Source organism: Sinohyriopsis cumingii, chromosome 1, assembly GCF_028554795.1.
Source record: "Sinohyriopsis cumingii isolate HCF-2022 chromosome 1, ASM2855479v2, whole genome shotgun sequence".
NCBI lineage: Eukaryota > Metazoa > Mollusca > Bivalvia > Unionida > Unionidae > Sinohyriopsis > Sinohyriopsis cumingii.
The window spans coordinates 66,712,045-66,734,599 of record NC_142961.1 but is presented as its reverse complement, the minus strand read 5'-3'; the positions used below and the strand labels follow the sequence as shown (position 1 = coordinate 66,734,599).

The window sequence follows — 22,555 nt, the reverse complement described above, 5'->3', positions numbered from 1 at the left end:
AGACTTACCTGGTGAAGAGGCTGTTCTTGTGGCAGAGTGTAGAGAAATTGCGAAGTGACATCTGTTGAGGCATGAGCATCTACTCATGGTATCATGCTGAATGAGTATCATGAAGTGGTACAAGCTAGACTGGTCTCTCTGCACATGTCTGCAAAGTCAGATTCGACATACTGGAAGGCCGGGCTGTTATTGATTGAGCCCATAATATTGATGTTTGGCCCTTCATGATCCCTAGTGTATGGCCTGGGCCGGTCGCAACAAAAGATAGGCCATCAGTGTCAGGAGGATATTGTTAGGATCATCAGTTGTGATGGGTTATGGTATATTTGATCCATGTAACTGTCTGTATGTCTGCTTAATGAGAGAGAACTTGACTGTTTGTTAGCTGTCCCATTCTGAAAGAGGAATCAAGTTGGACCCCGAGGAGGCAAGGTAGGGGGAGTTCCAAAAATGATGAGTCCTGTTGTGGTTATTTTGGTATTGGAGCTGTTATACATACATAAGGAGTTCTTCAGAGCATAAACACATGCACACAATAATTAAGCCCGAACCTAACTTGTCAAGTTGCATAGGCTACATGTGAGAGCAACTCAGTGCAGATAAATATGATTTAAAGTTTATGCATATAAACATGATTCAAGAGTCACCAATAGAAGCATACATTCACAGGAGGTGACTGAATAAACCATGTATAGAGCACTGACCTGTACTTGTCCAACCAGAATGGACGAAACACAGAAATGTACCCGAGTGTCTATATTACACATCTAAAACATTCACTTAAAAGGGAACTGAGGCACTGTTATAGATATGAACACAGCAGGTGCCATAAAATCAATTATTAGGCAATACTTGTAGGGAAAAAGGCACAAAGGCTGCCCATACAAGGAACCACATTAAAGTTGGCACCTGGACACTATAAAAACCTTGGATAGGAACTTGCCAATATGTACCCGTTTGTAAAGGAATTACAAATATATAGGAGTTATATAAGCAATAGAGACTTGCACGTATAATAAGTACAGCATGAACTGACTGTGAAGTTGCTTAGGATCTTTGTGCAAGTACCTAAATATGTGATGGTGACAAAATGTGTCAACTTGTAAAGGCAGAACTTTGTCATGATTGAGAGAAAAAGTTGGAGTATAGATGGAGTATACTTTCCTTAGAAGTGAAAAACTCCTCCAACTTGTAGTGGTTTATCTTCCACATAGCTTCTGGCTTTTGCGAGGTATCTCGTGATGAGAGCCTGCTTCTTGCCATGAGTGGAAGTATTAACTTGGATATTTTTACACTGTGCCGCCAAGTCTTGTATGTAATGGGAGATCACTGACCACCAGCCAAATAGGTCAGCATACAACTCTTTGCTCCATTAAGCTAAAAGTAGTATTTGGGAGGGTTGGATTTGTGAGGTAGTGGTAGTTCTCCAAAGGTATTATGATTGGGTAAGGTATTTGAAGAATCACTGACTCATGGGAACCTGCTGGATAGCTTTCTCACATATCCACATTGGCTCAGTTTGAGACTCAAACCCATGCACACGGAGGTGACAAGTACTTTAGACCACTTGGCCACCCAGGGCACCCTTATTATTGTGATCTTAAATTATTCATCCTGTTGTAGTTTGCTTGATATTGGAATACAGCCAAAACATCTGGTGATGTTTACTGATTTTCATTTAAGGCCCTATATCTAAGCCTCTTTGTGTTCTACTCAAATCACAGTGAAGAAAATACAATGTTGCCTAGAAGGAAATCAAGAATATTAAGATTTACAGAAAATGTAAGTGGTCCAGCTCCCAAATATTACTATGGCTTATGGGGTGTTTAAAAAAATACAAGTGGTCCAAACATTTTCCTGCATTCTTATATGAAATTTAAAATCAGAAAACTGATTGGTCCTATCCTCTCAAGATACATGATGTATCAGTGATTTTGTCCTTTGTCTTTTTGACCCTGTAACTGAAAGGCTTCTTTCTTGCGCAAAATCAAATTATTTACAAAGTATGGAAAACAGTAGATGCTGGAGATCTCAAATCATTGTACAGAAATAGGGAAAAGATGGACAGGCAAACACATTATAACGTGATCAGCTCTGATGTGCACATAAAAACAGCAGTAATAAATTCACGAATCAAGTGTACTTGATAAAGATTTAGTCTTTAAGCAATTTTTTTTCACTGTCTAATGCATGCTGAATGTCTTGGTGACCAAGACTGAGTCTGTTCAACAACGAATTGTGTTGCATGGTGAAAATAAAATATCCCATTGACACTTCAGAAAAATGCAATTACTTTCAAATACTCGGTTCATTAAAATCATATCTAGAGATTTGAACCCAGGATTTATTCTGCTAAACATTTTGCTTTATGAATTTGTCATATGTACTAATTAAACAACAAAATTAATTATGCTAAATTATTATGATTACAGCAATTTATACTAGTACAATATACACCCATGTGGAAGTCAAATCCAACTGTGCAGATGCTTACCTGCCAGTGCATCATGTGTCTATGTTGTTTGCAAAGTCTGCTTCACTTATGCATAAGTATAAATGATAATTCTATTATCAAATCCAATTACCAGCATCTGAGCTGTCAATTTACTCAAACTAACTGGAGAGCTCATTTTGCATAGACTGAGGACTTTGGAACACAATATTTGCTTCTGTATAATACAATCTTCCTAAAACCACTAAATAGATGCCCTGTCTCTATATACAAAGTTGCCAAGATAATCTAGTACACTATTAATCCAATACTGGTGACTGAAGAACTTACCCTTTTCTGAAGTTATCAAATTACTATGAAGAATAGGCAAGGTTCTATTTGATTGGTCAGGGCTTTCTTTAGCTGCAGGTGACACCGTCAAAGGAGATGCTGTAAAGAGCATAAACAATGCAAAAAGATAAGATGCTTGACTGGTTTTAAAAAAAATAAGATGATTGGCTGTTTTCGATCAAAATTTAAAAACAACCATGTAAGGTGAATGGCACATTATACACCCAACCCACGTTTGAATCATTAACCCCACATGCCATGTTTACACATCATGAGGTTGTACCCTACTTCTGAACTCTGCAGCATGAACATCATTTAAGATATACCAAAGTGGCAGTATTACAGAAAAAAAGACAGATGTGGTTCTGCAATGATACCAAATAATGTAGACTTTCTACAAGCACCACAAAATACACCTGTAAAAAAGTAATTTTGGAAACTGGAGTTTGTGTCCGGATTTGAGACTTTTTGGCATTATATCTAAAGCACACCAATTCAAACTGCACACAGACAGGTCAAGTTTTGCCAGAAGAAGAATAAATTTGAGATTTAGAGTAAATAGTGGCCAGGACATGAAAATGATGGGTCCAATAAGCAATTACAAAAAAGGCAATTTTTTTACCCTTCTGCACATGCATGAGCGAAATAACCATTCCAAAACAATATCTTTAACACAACTAGGCATCTGGCTAAATGAAAATCTTCTGACATTCAGAAGTAACCCTCTAGTTTCTAGTCCTCTTGATGCACGCTAGAAGAGCATTGTTGGATCAATAACCTTGAAGAAGGTCAAGGTATGCAGTCTTGAACTATACTTGCTGTGCAGAAACCATTATTATCTTTTTATCAGACTTAACATGACAGTGACCTTTGACCTTTTGACCCCAAAATCTAAAGATTTCTTTAGTACTCTAAGTGCAATCCATCCACACAAAAAAACTTACCGTGTAGAAACCATTACATTATCAGACTTAACATGACAGTGACCTTTGACCTTCTGACCTCATAATTTAAGTGTAATCCATCCCAAAATGTCTGGTTAAGGAATTTACTCCAAAACAAAAGGTACTGTGCAAAACCCATTTACCTTCGAGGCACAATGACAATGATCTTTAATCTTTGACCTCAAACTCAACAAGCCTCTTCCATATATTCACTGAAAGCCCTCCATAAATTCTGGTCAATGTATGTAATCTAAAACAAAACTTTTTATGCAAAACCTGTTTTTGTTCTTGCAGTCACTGTGACAACATTTGAGCTTTCAATCACACAATCAATAGGCTTTTCTTATCCAAGTGCAAGCCAGCCACAAAAAGATTGATCCTGGTCTGTGTTGTAGAGCTATGTTCTTGGTCCAAAAAGCATTTTGCTTCTTTTAGTCAGTGACCTTGACCTTTAATCTTTTGACCATGCAATTGACAGGTTTCTTCATTACCTCCAGTGCAGTAAGTCTGGTCAGGTAGGTAATGCAGAACTAATAAAATTGTGCAAAAAGCAAACTATTTTAATAAATTATGTTTCTCTAATTACCTGATCACATTAAGATTAGGATTCCTCTCTGCTAGCTCCAAATCCAATCCTCCTTGAAGAGGAGAAAACATCTTTCCATCTATATAGCATATACATGAAGGGAAGTAACTCTCACAGGTTAACTGCTCTTTATACCTGTTATGTGGCCACTGATATCCTAGATGCAATCAGTTTTAACCTTAGTGACATCTTTAACAGGATGCTTGCATTGGTGGGAGGGATTTTTAGTAATGTGATCAGGTTAAGTCGTATTGAAGAAACATAATTTACGAAAAAAATTACTTTCTCCATCAAATACATTACCTGATCACATTAACTTAAGGTAAGGAGGAGGCAAATGTCCAGTGATTTCATCCCCACTAGTCTGAAGAGGTAAATCACTATAATCAAGTTAACCGACATTATCAAGATAATCTTTCCATGGATGCATTCCACCCAAGCATGGAAGGTGTTGAGAATGACCTTCATTTCCAACAGACTGAATCCAATCGCTATTTTGCCAATGGAGTGTTTGATCGTGATTGAGATTGTAACAAGATCATCTAAATGATCAGGTGCCACTGTACCTGAATGGCCATCTGTAGAGGGTACATGTGAACTGTAACAGGTCTGCTGCTGCTGCAATGAATACTACAAAATGTTGGGAATACTCCATCACTGGAATAAATCTTGGCTAATGTATTCTTTGGCACATGAATGATACTTTTGGTGAGTCTGTTGTGAAGACACTCTAGACTGACAGAGGTTAACAACTCGAAACCTAGAAGTGTCAAATGCTGAGAAGGGATAAGGTCCAACTTCTCTACATGATTATCTATTCTAAATTGTGAATGAGCAACAAGAAGGCTATTCATTCCATGAACCAAAACTAAACTAACCAAATATTTTTGTAGTACGTTGTCCAGGTACAGCACCATTCCTAAGGATATTTTGTCAAACTGACAGATGGATGGGCCTTGTTATCTCCATTTTGAATTTTGGGGACTAAAATAAATTGACTGAGTCAGTTAAATCTATCACTGGTCTCATTTTAATGTCAGATTTTGTATCCAAAAAGAACCTGGTGTAGAAACCCTGTGACTAGTTTTCTCCACTGCCCATTTTAAAATCAAAAACTTGATCTCCTTCTGTAAAATGTTCTCCTTCATGGGATTGGTTGGGAGTTCCATCATGATTGAGGTTTGTCATGACAGAGGGATGACAAGTCACCAATGGATGGCAGGTGGCCTGGGGGAGGAGAAACCTTATTTTCTCTCTCTCGCTCTTGCCTGGTTGCCTAAAGGTTTGGGGTATATGACCACATATAAATCACCTGATCATGAAAATTCTGCTATTGCTAAGAGTTGCTCCTGTGGTCTGTCAGGAACAACAACCTCTTCACTGACACAGTCCCTGATACTTGCATTGAAAGGGTAATTCTTGTGCTGCTTGCTTTCTCACCTCTTCAATCTGACCCACAAACAAATGGGAAGAACTGAACGGGGTCATTACATGATGTGATCTGAGAGAAAATAAATGCTGGAATGCATCTCTTCGAAACAAATCCATCTTACAAGAGGACACAATGGTGTTTATCACTGTGTGGAGTGCAGCCCTATTAACTAACTTGGTGATATGGCTTATTGAATCACAGGCATGGTCACACTTTATTTTCTCAGCTGAATGGAATATTGCCAAAGATGTGATGTCAAGTAGGGAGGAAATGGACGTAATGTTTCTAAGTACCATCTATACTTGCTTATAAGATGAGTCCAACAGCAAACTGCACAGACCCAGATCTGCCATCACTTAATGCCCCAGAAGATACGAGTCTGTGCAGTTTGTTAGGAGTAATAAGATCCTGATCTGCAGGTGCATTATACTATGCCAGGTCAGAATCATTGTTGTTGCTTGCAGTTTGACTCAACTTGTAAGCGAGTAAAGACAATAACTTTCGTGTGGCATTACTTTATAGCATCAAGGAGCAGACATGTTGAAAGCAGACATGTTGAAAACAGACATATCCTGTCAAGGACTGGTACATCTGGATGATACATATCAGTATGTGATTTGTACAAGTCACATAAAAGAGGCTCCCATATTACCAGGGTTGCAAATAGTATGTTATATTCTTGGTAATTTCCACGTCTGTAGAGGTCTGGACCTTGTAGGCAGAATAGAGTGTCGATGAAGAAGGTCATTCCTATTGAGGCAAAATCCTATACATTTCTTATATTGCTGCCTTGAAGCTAAATTCTGTTCATTCCATGATCAGATCAGAATGTTCAGGCATATCATCTGTCTCCTCCTGTACATGCTGAGTCAAGGGGTATAATATTCCAAAGGATAAGAATGAGTTAGCATCTTTGAATTGACTATACTATAGTGGTGGCTGCATTGTAGAATGCTGGTCTGGTGCAGCTTGTCTGGCTGGATTGGATGACTCCAAAAGTAATGCCAGAACACCATATTGCATGGTTGGTCCCACTGAGCAGCTGGGTTGCTAACCTAGAGACTGTAGGTCTGTTGGGTCTAAGATGCTGTCAGCTGGCTCTACTGTTCAAGATGACAGATATATGACATGACCACTAAAGAAAGAAGTCCATACAGCTGGACTGGTTGGTCAGCAGCTGGCATGACATATGGAGAAGTGTGAGCATGATTAGAATTTTTAACGTAGCTTTAACAATTTTTCAGTCATATTGCTACGATGTCTGCACTGGGGCATCATGCCGCAGACATGTAGCATGATGTTCCACCCTGCCACATTATCCTGACACCAGGCCAACCAGTCCTAACACTAACCTCTTAATGCTGAGCGGCTAGCGAGGCAGCTGTTAGTACCATTTTTGTAAGTCTTTGGTATGTCTCAGCCGCAGTTCAAACCCACGACCTCCTGCTTCTGAGGTGGATGCTCTAACCACTAGGCCACCAGGGTAGTCAATATATGGATGATGATGCATGACTTGTGGGCTGGGCCTGGCTGGTAAAATCAGATGGTAATTCCACACATTTGGCTTCAAGGTTTCAAACTTCATGCACAGGAAATGAAGTTATAATTAGCATATCATTTACGATTCAAATGCTTGATTATAATCGCTTGTCATGATGTCAACAGTATTTGCAGCCAGATTTGCCATCAGTGCTGTTTTTGGTATTATCATGGGTAGGTGAATGTGGCATCTCTACATCCCTGATAAAACTCATCAACAATTCTGAAATGGAATGGTGGTTTAACATCTGTCACTCTGATGATTCTGAGCATGCCTGTCTTTCATGGACCTTGAGCTGCTCTCTAAAATGTTGGACCAGACATCTTCTGATGATAACACATGCATACTGCATGTTTGAGAGGATGAGGATTTTATGAATGTCTAACACATCCACATCCTGTGTTTGTTTTCCACAATGCAGAATCATCTCACTTCTCACACCTGGTTGACATATCTGTAATGAAAAGATAATTAAAAAAACAAAACAAATGCATATAACAAATATATAAATTGTTAAATAAATGTGAACTTGCACTGTAGAGGCTTAAAAAGTGCAATAACTGAAATTAAAAAAACCACAACAATTTCACTGGTGAAAATTGCATGTCCGATTGATATCACCTGGGGCAATAACAGAACCATAAATGCAAAGATACAAAATAAATTCCCCGTAAATGGTGTCTGCACAATACAGAACAACATTCTGATTTACCATACCACTAAAAAGAGAAGTAGATAGATAAAAAATAAGTAAAATTTTAGAATGATTCCAGGTTGTCATTATTGACTGCAGCAAGTGAAAGCTGCAACTGTTCACAACCAAGAATTAACCTGTAAAAATTACTTCCTCTTCCGGTGTATATTATATGGCTGGAAAGATGTTTTCTCTTCTTTCAGGGAGGGTTGAATTTAAAGGTAGCCAAGATCAATCCTACTGTTGACGTGATCAGGTAATATATTGATGGAAAAAACATTTTTCTACCTTAGTCTGTAACTCTAACCATTGACCTTTTGACTCCAAAATGGGCGTACACCTTCTTTACCTAAAATGCAAGCTATTTTCAATGGCTGGCAATGATAGATGGTGGAGAACTCCTGGTATTCAGTGGAAATAATATGGAGAACACCAAGACGGATGTGTGGACATTGTAAATAATATACTCTGCCTTATGATGGGTGTATAAAAGGGGTCCCTTCAAAGAAACTGACTCTGTACTGGCTAATGTTTCCATGAATCCAATTTAAGCCTCTTTGTTCTGTCCTTTTGAACTGTTGAAAATTTAAATGATATCCGATATTCTTTAAAAACTCCCAACAGACCAACTTTGGGAACAACAATTTTTTTTTTATATGTGTGAGTAAACACGTTCTCAAGATACCAGTATGTACAGTACAAAATTCTGCCACATGATATGACCTTGAACCTCAAAAGAAAATCACGGACTCTGTCTCAATGTGACATATACCCATATGCTATGTAGCATTTTATAGCACTCAGCACAATGGTGGCTATATAGTGTCAATGTAATCTTTGGAGTTGTTTTACTTTCACAAAGCAACTGCAATTATCTCTCCTGCCATGAGACACCCAAATTCAGATGACACAATATAATTGTTGAAATTCCTGCTCTTTTGTATCCCAAAAATCTTAATATTCTTTTAATATTCTTTTTCATACTGCTATGAAGATTGTCTAAACTTCATAAAAAGGTTCATTATCCCTTTCACCCTCAATGTGTTTCTTTTTGTAGGATAACATTTACAGAAAATGCTACCAGCAATGAAAGCAATTTGCATGAAGAACAATATGCGAGTCAAATGCATCTTAGATACTCCTGTAAAGTTCAAATGATTCCCTGACCAACTCCAATGAATTAAATATAGAACACCAGATTCGGATCAAACCCAGACCAATCAATATCCATATTTTATTATAAATATTGTATTTTCACATTTCTTTGTTTGTGCTATTATTTCTTAAGTCCATAATTTAATTCAATAAGACAAAGTTAAATCTTGAGGGCTGGCAGGTCTGCAGTCTTCAGTTTAAATGCATTGAGTTCTGTAATGAATTAAACATTAACCAACACTTTGTTTTCTTTAATGAGTGGCGGTGATGTAAACATGTTAGTAAACACTTTCTACTTGTGTTGCTTTACAACTTTACACATTAAAACTCACTGCACGTTTTCCTTTGAAACTGAGATACTCTATCTAAAATCTCTTAAAATCTGAATTTTTATGAGTATTTTAAACAGCACTACTACTAGAAATTTAAATATTAAGAGTTACAATGTAGATCTCAATGAATTATCATTAATGAAATATATTAAAATTCATATATTGCAAAAATGTACTGAACCAGTCCTACTGTGATTATACATTTAGAAATTGTTTTACCAATCTCTCAAACATTTTCCATTGCCTTTATGATAATGTAGCAGTGATGGTATGAATAACACTTGAGGTTACTTTTTATCATCTTCCTGTCTGTAGTGGATTCTTGCTTTTCATCTTTGTATGAAGAGGTTACTGTTGTTGTGGGCTCATTTGGTTTGACTTCATTTGGTAGAGTAACACTTTGCACTGTAGTCACTTGTGGCCCTGTTGGTATCTGATGCAAACCTAGGGAATACATATACTGTGCAATTCTACGTCAAACTTTGAGCAAATAAATCAACAGGTCTCATAACAACATTTGATTAAGATTGAGTGTGACTGTGTGAGATTATGATTTTTAATGTAGCTTTAACAATTTTTCAGTCATATCGCTACGATGTCTACAGTATGGCAGTTTATAGTGATGTCTAGCACTGGAGCATCATGCCGCAGACATGTAGCATTATGTCCCACCCAGTCACATTATCCTGACACCAGGCCAACCAGTCCTAAAACTAACCTCTTAAGTGCTGCGCGCCTAGCGAGGCAGCTGTTAGTACCATTTTTGTAAGTCTTTGGTATGACTCGGCCGGGGTTCAAACCCACGACCTCTCACTTCCGAGGCAGACGCTCTAACCACTAGGCCACTGGATTGGTCCTGATAAGATTGAAGGTACAGCAATCTGCAGTTGAATCTAGGAAGGATAAAATGGAATGATCTTAAGGCCTGTGCATCATACAAATAAGCCAGTAAGAGTGATGTCTGATAGTATGACTATGCTTTTATATACATGTCAATGCTATGCAAGTAAATGCTTCAGACTCTGTTTTTCTACCATCAACTCTGAGTTTGTCACCAATGACTTGTAAAATCTATCACAGTAGATGCAAAAGGAATTAAGTTGCAGTAATGGATTAATCCTGACAATTATTAATTGAATGATATGCATTCTAACAAAATTAAACAATCAAACAACAGTCTGTGACAACCATTCCATAACTGCAATTTCCTATCATCACTGTTTATCTAAACTGCCAAAGACCTTCCACCTGACCTGTTAGGTTGACAATTTGATTTACATCATTCATGATAGAATTTATAAGTCAACGATTGAGAAGAAAATCAAAGTTAACATTGAGGAGAAACTGCAGTGTCTGAATGGTTTACATGTATATAAGTGACATGTAGTGAAAAATACATCTACATAATTCAGTGGAAATTCACAAGGAAAATGGGTACAAAACATATAGAAAACTACTGACAATTCATGGGAATAAATGTTCTCTATCTTACACCATGAGACATATTTGAGCAAATTTAAAGTATAAACACAAAAAAAGAAAATTGTCTCCTCTTATTATAGAATGTTTGATTGGAACCCTAAATCTCTTTATTTTCTGCTAAGGTGGTAAGATTAAAACCCACTAACATTTGCTATTGGCAGAGTTGCGTGCATATTATAAATATGACTGAAAATTTTTACAAGTGTCAATGATCTGAGAAAGCAACAGGCAAAATATGTAAAGGAGGTAATGACAAAATATGAAATTAACAGTGTCTGTGTAATAGTTTTGTGTGTGGGGTGTCTATATCTATTATCAAGCATTAATGTGACAAAATACAAAATACATAGGTGATTTCTATGTTAGATTATATCTTATCTAATATCTTACGGGTTTCTATCCTGTTAATATACTGATAAAGTCCTTCCACATGGGCTGTCAGGTTGACAATCTGATTTGTATGTCGAGTAAAAGAAACCAATATGTCATCAATGTCTTGGTGAAGCTTGACAAGTGTTATGTTAACACCCTGAAAAAAGAAAAAGCAATAGGAAGAATTATTTCCCACACAGTCCATGCATATCATGCATCTACATTGCCCATCGAAAAGCAGAATTTACACCCAATGCTGCATATGCAAATTATGGTCCTTTAATTCTTAAATTTTCATAAATGTTCATATTTATAAACACTAGATAACACTCAAGCATATTTATTCTTAATAATGGATGAATATGTAAATCAAGTCAATAAACCATATATCGCCACATATAATCTTTATATATGGATATTTCCAGAAATCTACATTTACATACACTTATATCAAATTTCAATTATATTTACAGCTTGCAATTAATGCATGCTCTGTGTATTTGATCTTACATCAAATTCTGATGCTATTCCCTCTCCAAAAGTCTGAAACATGGCAAGGGTGACAAGTCCAGCTGGAAGGACTCCAGGTTCAGGGGAGACAACTTTGTTTCCTGCTGTCAGTAACTGAAAAAAATACAATGCACATGCAATTACGTTTATGTTCTTCAAAAACAAATTGTAAACATATTTCTACTTTGTCAAATATATTCATACTTAATAAATTTACAACACTGTTAATAAAAGCTGTCATAATTCATGCTGAAAACTGGACAAAATTTAAATATCTGCAAAAAGCAACAAAAAAATATCTGACACAGAGTGAAACCCTTTCTTTTCATGAGAATGAATGAGATTATTTTTGTTTGAAAAGCAATATTTTCCACAGTAAAACAATATAGATATATATATATATATATGTGTGTGTGTGTGTGTGTGTGTGTGTGTGTGTGTGTGTGAAGTGTATGTATGTATGTATGTATGAAGGAATGAATGAATGTAGGTAGGTAGTTAGGTATGTATGTAGGTATGTATGTGTGCACAAATAAATGACACAAGTAAAAAGTATAAAATCCTCTAAATGTAGGGTCAAACATTTTTTTATATAATCACATTCCCTCAGCATGTCCAAGATCTTATCTGGTGGTGTATGAACATAAAGTTCTGGAATTGAGTTCACATAAAAAGGTCTGTCTTACAGGTGAAGTCAAGTGTGTGTGTGTGACTTGGATTTTTAATGTCGCTTTAACAATTTTTCAGTCATATTGCTACGATGTCTGCAGTGTTGCAGTTTATAGTGATGTTTAGCACTGGGGCATCATGCTGCAGACATGTAGCATGATGTCCACCCAGTCACATTATCCTGACACCAGGCCAACCAGTCCTAACACTAACCTCTTAATGCTGACTGCCTAGCGTGGCAGCTGTTAGTACAATTTTTGTAAGTCTTTGGTATGACTTGGCTGGGGATCGAACCCATGACCTCCCACATCCGAAGTGGATGCTCTATCCACTAGGCCACTGGAGAGATTCATGGAAGTCAAGAAACTTAACAAAATAGTGTTCTTCTACAGAAGAACCATTCTTAACTGTGTCTATAAGTTAATGGTTCTTAGCAACCATGAAATTAAGAAAATACTGGTACACAGTACAATAAACAGTACATTCACTACTGTGACCGAAGTTAACAAGAATCATTGTATAACATTATTATTAATCTTGCTTATAGAAATACTCTGCACATCAGGAAAAGAACAGTGATGCCAAAAGGAAACATTTTAGACAGAATAATTCAAATATAGACATGGGTACTACTGAGATTATACAAATAAGCTGCCTGTATTCCTCATACATACCCTTTGGTGTTCTTCCTTCAAGGTGGCCACCACTTCTGTGATATTATCAAGGTTTTCCATGATCTCATCAACTGTGTGCTGTTCTAATTTAACCATACCAGATTCTGTTGTGCCATTTTCCTCCACAGCAATGATCTGAAAATACAAGAAATCCTTAGAACTCAACTGCTACTTTACCTCAAAATCAAGCATAGTTAATGACCAACGAAAAGTAAAATAACTTGAGAAGCTGCAAGAACTCTCTCAATGCAATCTCCGTCCTGCTGGAATCGACTCTTTGAGTTTGACAATCCATATGATTCAGATATATAACCTCCATATCCATCTCTACAAAACACTGGGATAGATGAGGGCTAAATTTTCCCCAAGAAAACCAAGATGATTCAAATGGGACAAGACCAATTCTGCCCCTAAGGAGAATGGTATTTACCATATATTTCTGGAACAGATCATCCATATATGTCGCTGTTGTCATGGAGAAGTCGACAAGAATATGGTGATGATATAATTCATAATTTGCTAAAGAACTAAATAAAAGGACTCAGATTTGGTAAACTTTGTCAAAGTAACCAAACTGAAGAAACTTTAGCAGCACCAAGTGAATAGGGACATGAAAGTAGGTTGATGACATACTGGTCCCTTCGGATGGAGAGATCTACAGATCTCACAATCTCTATCTGAACCTCAGTGGAAGAATTAATTCACTGAGGCGACTTAAGTCTATAGTCAACCTGAGCTTGTTGTTGGCCTTTTGGTTACAGAACAGATCTGAAAAGAACTCTGGAGATTGTGGTCTCTATACAATCTCCAACCACCTGTTGATGAGTGACTTGTCAATTGCAGAACAATTTCATCATTCTCATGATCTGCTGGGGGGGGGGGGGAGAAAGAGAAGGAGGAGGGATAAACTAAATCTGAAGCCCTCCAAAAAAACTTGGATCATCCATTTATTTTCCATCAATAGATAAATTCAATGTGACTAGAACTGCTGTGTCTACAGGTGGTGGTAATATTAGGTCAGAGACAGGAGGCTTGGCAGTGGAAAAACATGGATTCTTATCTCCCCTGTATGGGTGCCTCCATGACTGGTTTGATTGTTGTCTGCTGGCATAAGGTTTTGATCATTATGGCACTTGGGTCACAATAGAACCCTTTGCATAGCTTGCCTATCATCCTTCCATTGTGGCAGGGATGGATGGTTTTTAAAAACAAGGATCTGGTCGGAGCAGCAATATTGGAGAGGTAGTCCTTGAGCTGCCTGCCTCTGAATTTGTTTAAATTTTCCCCCAAATTGCAATGGCAAGCCAAATGGAGTAATCCTTAAAGTCAAAGTGTGATGTGGAATTTTTTTATTTAGTGATGTGGAGCACAAACACACATCACAATGTAGCAGGTAAAGATTGGCAGAAGCAATCAATACATTTGCGATTGTATGGTGGGCTGCTCTGTTAATGACCTGAGTAATTTGGGCAATCAACTCCCAGGCATGTTGGGTGGCCAATTTTTCCCTTCAGTCAGAAACTGCCAAGGAGGCCAAATCTAACATCAAAGACATAGTAACAATGGTCTGATGCCATTTCAATATGGTGACAAATTAGTTTTTTTTTAAAATTCACTTTATGGAATGTGGTGCAGACATGTTAACCACTGCTAAAAATTGTATCCAATGCCAGGAGTTAAGTAAGATAAGTGATGGAATGTGCACTGTACCAGACTGTCCATGGTCTGTTTCCACTTTGGGATATGCCAATTATTGTGGCATAAATGCTGGATGGCTTCAGACGTCGATATGGTAGTAAAAGGATTGATACATTTTATCAAATAAAAACTCATGCTCCAAATTTACAGGCCCGAAGGCCATGCTTTGACATGTAGGGGGTCTTGTGTCACTTGGGTTGCCTAAGAATGGGGATATGTTCTCCAGCTATATCGTAATTACTTGTAGGAATTAAAACAATTACGTCATTCTCACCCACTTTCTTTGTCTTGGAAGAGTTGTGCAAAAGTGTGGTGAATACACTCTCAGACTATATAGTATACACACTGCATGGTACTGATGAAATACATTCTGTGCACACTAAGCATGACTCATGCATGTTTCCTTAGCCTTGAACTTTTTGCATTACGCTTCACTGACAGGTGAAATGACAAGTTACAACAAAAAAAATGCATAAATTAATGATGCAGCATGTTATTAAGTTGCTACAACAACACCCATCACTTTAGCGTGTGTGGTAGCAGGATTATATACCAAAAGTTAATGTGATTGGGGAATGTATTTGAAAAGGAAAACCAGGACCAGTACATGTAGGTAAATGGACAAATGTACACTTGCAATATTCATAAGCAGCACTATGCTTTTTTTATAGAATATTTTCAAATTTATATGATGTGTGGGACTGAAGAGATGATAATTAAAATGACAAACATGACTTTTTAAAGTTTTATTTTTAATCTAGTTATATGAAAAAAAGTGTAATGGTTGGCATGTATGCTGATGACACTGACACCATCACAGCAGTCAATGCCAGAAAATAATGCCTGTCTTGCAGATATTTTGCCGTAAGACAAACAAAATACATGCTACCGCCTTTTAGGAATTATACTGACAGAGCTATCATGGATTCCTCTTCATTCGAAAACCTGCATGGTTTTCTTTTATTAAACAAACCAGTTGTATGTTGGTTGGTTGGGCATGTTCTTTTTTTATGAAACTTTCAGCACTCTATTTGGTTATATCATACTATGGAAATGAGTGTTAAGCACCTTTCAAGGACACATCAAGACTGCCTGCCTAAACTTGTTTGGATGGGTTTCAAGCATGTGAGTCTTGAATTATGAATCCAATGCACTATCAACAATCCAACTGGACTGTATTTAAATATGAAATAAAACTTGAAGCTGACTAGATATTGCTGAACAAAGTCCTTTAAAAAGAAAATCAAAACTCTCCTTCATTTCATGCATGTGACTTGGGCATATTTTATAGCTCGATGCCTGTAAATAACTGAATTCATAAAAGTCATCAGTTAATGATGAGCACTAACTCATAGGTTAGAATCACAGATAAAATCCAATGTGTCACATCAAGTTCAGACAAAGCTCATTAACACTATGAAACTTTAATAAATACATATTGCTTGTAAACATCCCCCCCCCCCACAATTATCTCCATTATGACATACCAAGTTACATGCATAATTCTGAGCACTGACTAGCAAATTTTACTTTTCTGGGACGAAAAAGAAATCTGAACTTCTGTGATTATGTGGCAAGACAGAAAATGAAAAAAGAGTACCTTTCTCAATATCATATCCAGCTCCTTGGCCACAGACAACATCTGTGACTGTAGATCTGCTAGGTAACCTGACATTCTATTCCTATCAAACTGTGAACCAGTCAGGTTGCTGTGATCAGGTGAACTGGAGTCATTCTACAAAAATGATGCAATGTCATCAAAATATATTGCAGGAATAAAAACATACATTGTTCTTATTCACGAAACTATTTATATATTCCAAGTTTTAAATACCAAGCAGTTGAAATTAAATTACTCATTCTATAAAACAATGAAAACAAATCATTTCACACTTGAAATTCTTGTGGGATATATAACAAACAAAGAGCCAACTGACCATCACCTATTACAACTACCTGTTCATGGTGATCATGCACCAGGTTTAAGACCCCTCAAAGTTGTTTATACTGCTTGTCTGCATATACTAAACAGCTGCCAAATGAAAGGAGTGACTGTATTTCCTTTGTCCTGCACACTCTCATCTACTGCATACTAAAACCAAAGATTATTATAAGTAAAAAGTTTTTTTTTTAAATGATGAAATTTGATTCCCCTACCCTTTCATTATCTGGCAAAAAATATCTGACAAAAATGGTATCAGGTGTTTGGAGAATTTGCTGTATCGCTGGTGGATTCTATGTACCGTATTTACCGCATATGTTGGGACACGATAAAATAATTATATTTTTTCCTGCCCCAGAACTTATGGTGAAACATTTTTTTCACTTTGGTCATATGTCCCAAGACTTAAGAAACGAAATAAAATTGTATTGCATTTGTGCTTCCCCCCACCCCACTGCACGTTGCAATAAAATAGATAAATAAAACGTTGAATTGATAATAAAAAGAAAGAAACTAACCTTGTGTTGTTATCATTTATTCCTTTTTTTCAACATGAGCATTTAAGAATAAAATATTTCCATGAAATCTGTAAGCGTAGGATTCTATACTGTAGCGTGTATCAATTATGTTTGATACCACACACCACGTTGTTCACATGAACATTGAGAAGCAATTGTGTGTGGTTGTGCTCCAAAGTTTGAACATGTTATCCGACTGAAAACTGGAGCCAACAAAATCGCAAACAAGAGGGAAATAGTCAACCGATATCTTGAAGATGCCATTCACACATGACACGGTGTTGGGTGCAAAATAATCAAGACTGAATTATATCCAGGTCTACTGTATGACAGTATGTCGCAAATAAAAATGATCATTTGAAAACATATTCACTTAAGTGTAATTGACAATCTTTTCACCAGCTTGGGTTACAAAATTATCCTTACTATTTACCCGCAGACGTCAATGATACTTTGTATTAATTGTAACCACAGATGCCAAACACATAGAACATAGAAGCCCTGATGGTGAATAAACACGACTGGCAGCAATCAGTTAGCTCCTTCTTTGAACCTACCGACAGGACATCAAAGACAAAAGGTGATTTTTATTACAAAGCAAGCCGATCTCAGAAGCCGACTCTGGTTACTTTTTTTTTGTTTGGTAAAGGATATCAATACAAAGGTTATTTTATTGCAAAGCAAGCCGACATCAGAAGCTGACTGGATTTTGTGAAGAGAGCCGATTTATATATATATATATATATATATTTTTTTTGTTTAATATACAAAGACGGCTGAGATATGGAAGAAACTTGGGTTTCTTTTCAATTATATTCACGGGAATTTTGAAACTAAATTGAAACAATGGAACAAATTTTGACGCAATATAGTGCTTTGTGCACAGATGTCGATGAATTCGCAAACGAGAGGGAAATAATCAACCGATATATTGAAGACAACTGTCATTCACGCATTGCACGGTGTTAGCCTCAAAATAGCCAAGAATAATTTTTATCCAGGTCTACTGTATGACAGTATCTCGCAAAAAAAAAAAAATCATTATTTAAAAACACATTCACCTGAGTGCAAGTGACAATCTTTTCGCCAGCGCGGGTTACAAAAGTATCATTACTATTTATCCGCAGACATCAGTGCACCTTTGTAATAATTACTACAAAAAATACCAAGCACATAGAAGCCCTGGTGGTAAATAAACACAGCTGGCAGCCAACAGTAAACTTCTTCTTTGAACTTACCGACAGGACATCAAAGACAATCACAAAGCAAGCCAACGTCGGAAGCCGACTTTGGACTCAGAAGCCGATTTTTTTAAAATGGATATCAATACAAAGATTATTTTATTGCAAAGCATGCTGACCTCAGAAGCCGACATGGCTTCTTTTACGTGGGTCGATTTTTTATATTTTAGCTTCGAATAAACAAAGACGGCCGAGATATGGAAACTAACTTGGGTTTCTTTTCACCAATATTCACGACATTTTTTAAAATAAAGTGAAACAATGGAACAGTTTTTAAAGCTTACAATATAATGCTTCATGCGCGAACATCGATGACCCAGCATCATCCAGAAGATTTGGAGCAAAATAAAATCACATGATAGATAAATCATTTTGCCGACAATATGATCATTAACATGGATAAAACTCTAGTGTACTTTGATCGCATTCCTGGATGGACTGACTATAAGATGGGCATCAAAAGTGTGAAAATTAGCAAGACTAGTGCAGATTTGAAAACATCTGATTTTTATCCTTGCAGTTTCCGCTTCAGGTGATGTGTTGTCTCTAACATTTTTTTCACGGTATGAGAAAGCTAAAAATATATTAATGTACCAAAAGAATAGATCGTCCGTGTGCAGGAGAAGGGTTGTGTTGATGAGATGCTGCTGCAGTGGATTGAAGAGTTTTATTTCAAGTATACAGTTTTATATTATTTAGAATAAAATTTCAGTTGGAGTGCAATTTCCGACATGTAATTTTCGAATGATTTAAATGGTGTCCCATAACTTACGACTCGAAAAAAACGATGTGTCCCAGAACATACAGTGCACAAAAAAATTACTTTTAAAATTAATTTATGGTGTCCCAACATATACGGTAAATACGGTAATGTTATATCAAGTGTTCTTTGTATATTTTGTGGTGGGGGTGAGTCCTTGCCATAATAAAATTGCGCTAATTCTTTTCTAGCTTTTCATTTTTCTCACATTCCTATATATGTATGATCATGTTTTCCAGTGTAGAACAGTCATGGTAAATGTCTACATCTTTCATGACATTACCTGTCTTACACCATATAGCATAAAAAATGCATTTAGATTTACATGCTGCTACTTTAAAAACATGACATCATTTGCATGCATCATAATTTTTTGCTATTATTCTACTGCTTTAATTTCAGTAGTTATCTCTATGCATTATAACCTCATTTTGCAAGTTTAAACTACACATTTAGTGTGAATAAAAAATGATATACCCTCTCTAAATATGGAAATGCCATCTAAGCATTGAAACATTTCTAATTTCTCCGTTCTTATACTTTACTGTATGGCCAGGGCACCATTTTATTCTCCATTCTTATGCTTTACTGTATGGACTGGGCACTGTTATGTTTTGCTTGTAACCTACACTTTAAAACCATACTTCTTTATCTCCTCCTTTAGGAGCTTAATAACATAGAGAAATTGGTACAGACACATCTTCGCTAGTTAAGGTACTGATACGATATCCCAATCTACACTTAGGCTTATCGAGCAGATATTCTAGTGCTTTGTCCTAGCAACATCAATTGGATTTCATAAGTTGCCTCCCTCAGTAAGCAATGCTAACTAACCAATACTGTCTTTCAGCAGTGCATTGTACATTGTCCTAATACTGTAGAGGCAATTGACTTTAAAAGGATACTTTGTGTGTGTGTGATTTGGATTTTTAATGTAGCTTTAAAAAAATTTCAGTAATATCGCTATGATGTCTGCAGTGTGGCAGTTCATAGTCATGTCCAGCACTGGGGCATCATGCCGCAGACATGTAGCATGGTGTCCCACCCAGTCACATTATCCTGACACGTGGCCGACCAGTCCTAACACTAACCTCTTAATGCTGAGCACCAAGCGAGGCAAATGTTAGTACCATTTTTGTAAGTCTTTGGTATGACTCGGCCAGGGATCGAACATATGACCTCCCACATCCGAGGCGGACACTCTAACCACCAGGCCACCGGAGCAGTTAAAAGGATACTTTGTAAGTTTAACATCGAAAGTATGACTATGTACCAAAGTATGACTATGTACCAAAGTGAAGCCATTACAGTTGTATCTGAGTGAAAGGCAGTTGTACAAATACAGACCAGCAGTGGGAAATTGCTCATTTATCAGTCCATTCAAGTTTTGTGTGCTCCCCATGTCTCGATCACGCAGGAACAGTGTTCTAATTTGAACAAATTAATTTTGATTGGATACGGTGGCTTGCCGCTGCATCAGATGAAATTCACAGACCTGAAGCACAGAAATATCTGCTCAACAGGCCAAAGTGTAGCTAGGGTTATCATATTGGAACCTTGGCTAGCGAAGAGGGTAAAGACAAGGACAAGGACATGACTAAAAATTACACATACAAATCGCAAACTCATACATATAATCATACAATGACATACAGAAATTACAAACTCATACATATATAAATATAAATACATTCTGTATGTGAAATCTTGATAGCGTTTTCTATAGATAAATGGGTCAGTCATATATTCTCTAACTCAATATATGAGGTACACAACACAACTATCAAAGCTGATAACTAGGATAGATTTTACATCAAACTAATCAACTGCAAACACTGACAAGAATATAGCTGGGCATGTCAGCAAATTCTCGTGAAAATCTGGTTTAATATATTAGTTTCTTAGTAACTTTCTTTCCCATAAAATATTTTCATTTTTTAAAATATATTTCACATTGCTTACAGCTATCTAATAGCCAAATGAAAGAGTTGCTGGTAAAGAAAATCAAATCAGTAAAATGGTTTCCATAAAGATTTCTTTCAATGCTGAATATGTTAAGAAAACAATTCTGAGTAGTCCATATTTGGTATTTTCATCCATATTTGATGGCACGTCAACACCTTTCAGCTGAATACTGAAAGGTCTTGACATGCTTAGATGCTGTCAGTCAAGGGTTGTCATATTTTGCACAGCAGGCTTTTTGAGATAAAATGTTTAAATAGTTCTCACATAATGACGACCATATTGATATTGGCATCATGATCACCTGCACAAAAAGCCATTCATGCCACAGTGCTTTCTGTCAGTTTTAGTCATATTTGTTTGTGTGGATTCTGAGAAAGAGAATCTTTTTAAAAAAAAACTTATAGTAGCAATGAGCCAGTTGATGGCAGACTAGCACTGTTTGTATTTTATTGACTGATCTTTACGGGTGATTTTTGTTAAATTTTCCTATTCTATTCAGTTCGTTTTAAGAAACATTTTTATTTTTTTAAGTAATGGCTGCCATTGCTGATTGCAAATAAGCATCATTTTTGTATATCTGTGAAAACCCAATTAGGTTAGGATATTTTCTGCCAAAAATTTGGTTAAATTCTGTATAGTGGTTTTTCAGAAGTCTAAAATGTTTTTTTTTTTTTTTAATGATGGACATATTTTATGACAGATCAACATTATTGTATAAGCCTGAAATCCCTTCATCCAAGAATGTTCTCTTTTACATTTGGTCAAATTCTGTTGAGCAAATTTAGAGATGTTACTTAAAGGATTTTCTAGTTTTAGTAATGGCAGCAACATCTGATGGTGGAACAACATCTTTTGTAAATTTGTGAAAGCCCTTTATGCCAAGACTCTATCAAGTTTGTCTAAAAATATTTAGTGGTTTTTGTGAAATCATTTGAAGATTTTTGCCAATTCTAGTAACAGTGGCAATAAATGATGGTAGATTTGCATAATTCTACAAATGTGGTCAAATTCTGCTTCATGGTTTTTAAGATGCTGTTTAGTGATTCTTCTCTTTCAGTAATGGCAACCACATTTGATTGCAGATCAAAGTCATTTTGCACAAAATGGAAAGATTAATGCTTGGGTGATTTTTATTAAATTTGGTTAAATTCTGCTGAGGGTTTTTTGGAAACTGTTTAAAAGTTTTTCTATTTTTAATAATGGTGGCCAAATTTGATGGCTAAGCACCATTGTTTGAACAAATCTGGAACACTTTCATG

The 22,555-nt window shown here is 36.5% G+C and overlaps 1 protein-coding gene and 1 long non-coding RNA gene across 3 annotated transcripts in view; one reads left to right on the top strand and one right to left on the bottom strand.

Moving 5' to 3' along the window:
* The window catches only part of LOC149807040 (uncharacterized), a 92,692-nt gene that overhangs the window by 12,874 nt on the left and 57,263 nt on the right, over positions 1-22,555 (bottom strand). For both annotated transcript variants that reach the window (XM_089961041.1, XM_089961033.1), the window contains exons 9-14: positions 16,471-16,605; positions 13,173-13,307; positions 11,830-11,943; positions 11,338-11,476; positions 9,757-9,909; positions 2,783-2,881 (exon numbers count right to left, since the gene is read on the bottom strand). In XM_089961041.1, coding sequence (XP_089817167.1) covers positions 2,783-2,881; positions 9,757-9,909; positions 11,338-11,476; positions 11,830-11,943; positions 13,173-13,307; positions 16,471-16,605 — 775 coding nt within the window. The remainder of the gene's footprint in view (positions 1-2,782; positions 2,882-9,756; positions 9,910-11,337; positions 11,477-11,829; positions 11,944-13,172; positions 13,308-16,470; positions 16,606-22,555) is intronic.
* The window catches only part of LOC149807041 (uncharacterized), a 53,251-nt gene that overhangs the window by 15,315 nt on the left and 15,381 nt on the right, over positions 1-22,555 (top strand). The gene's annotated exons all lie outside the window — the stretch shown is intronic.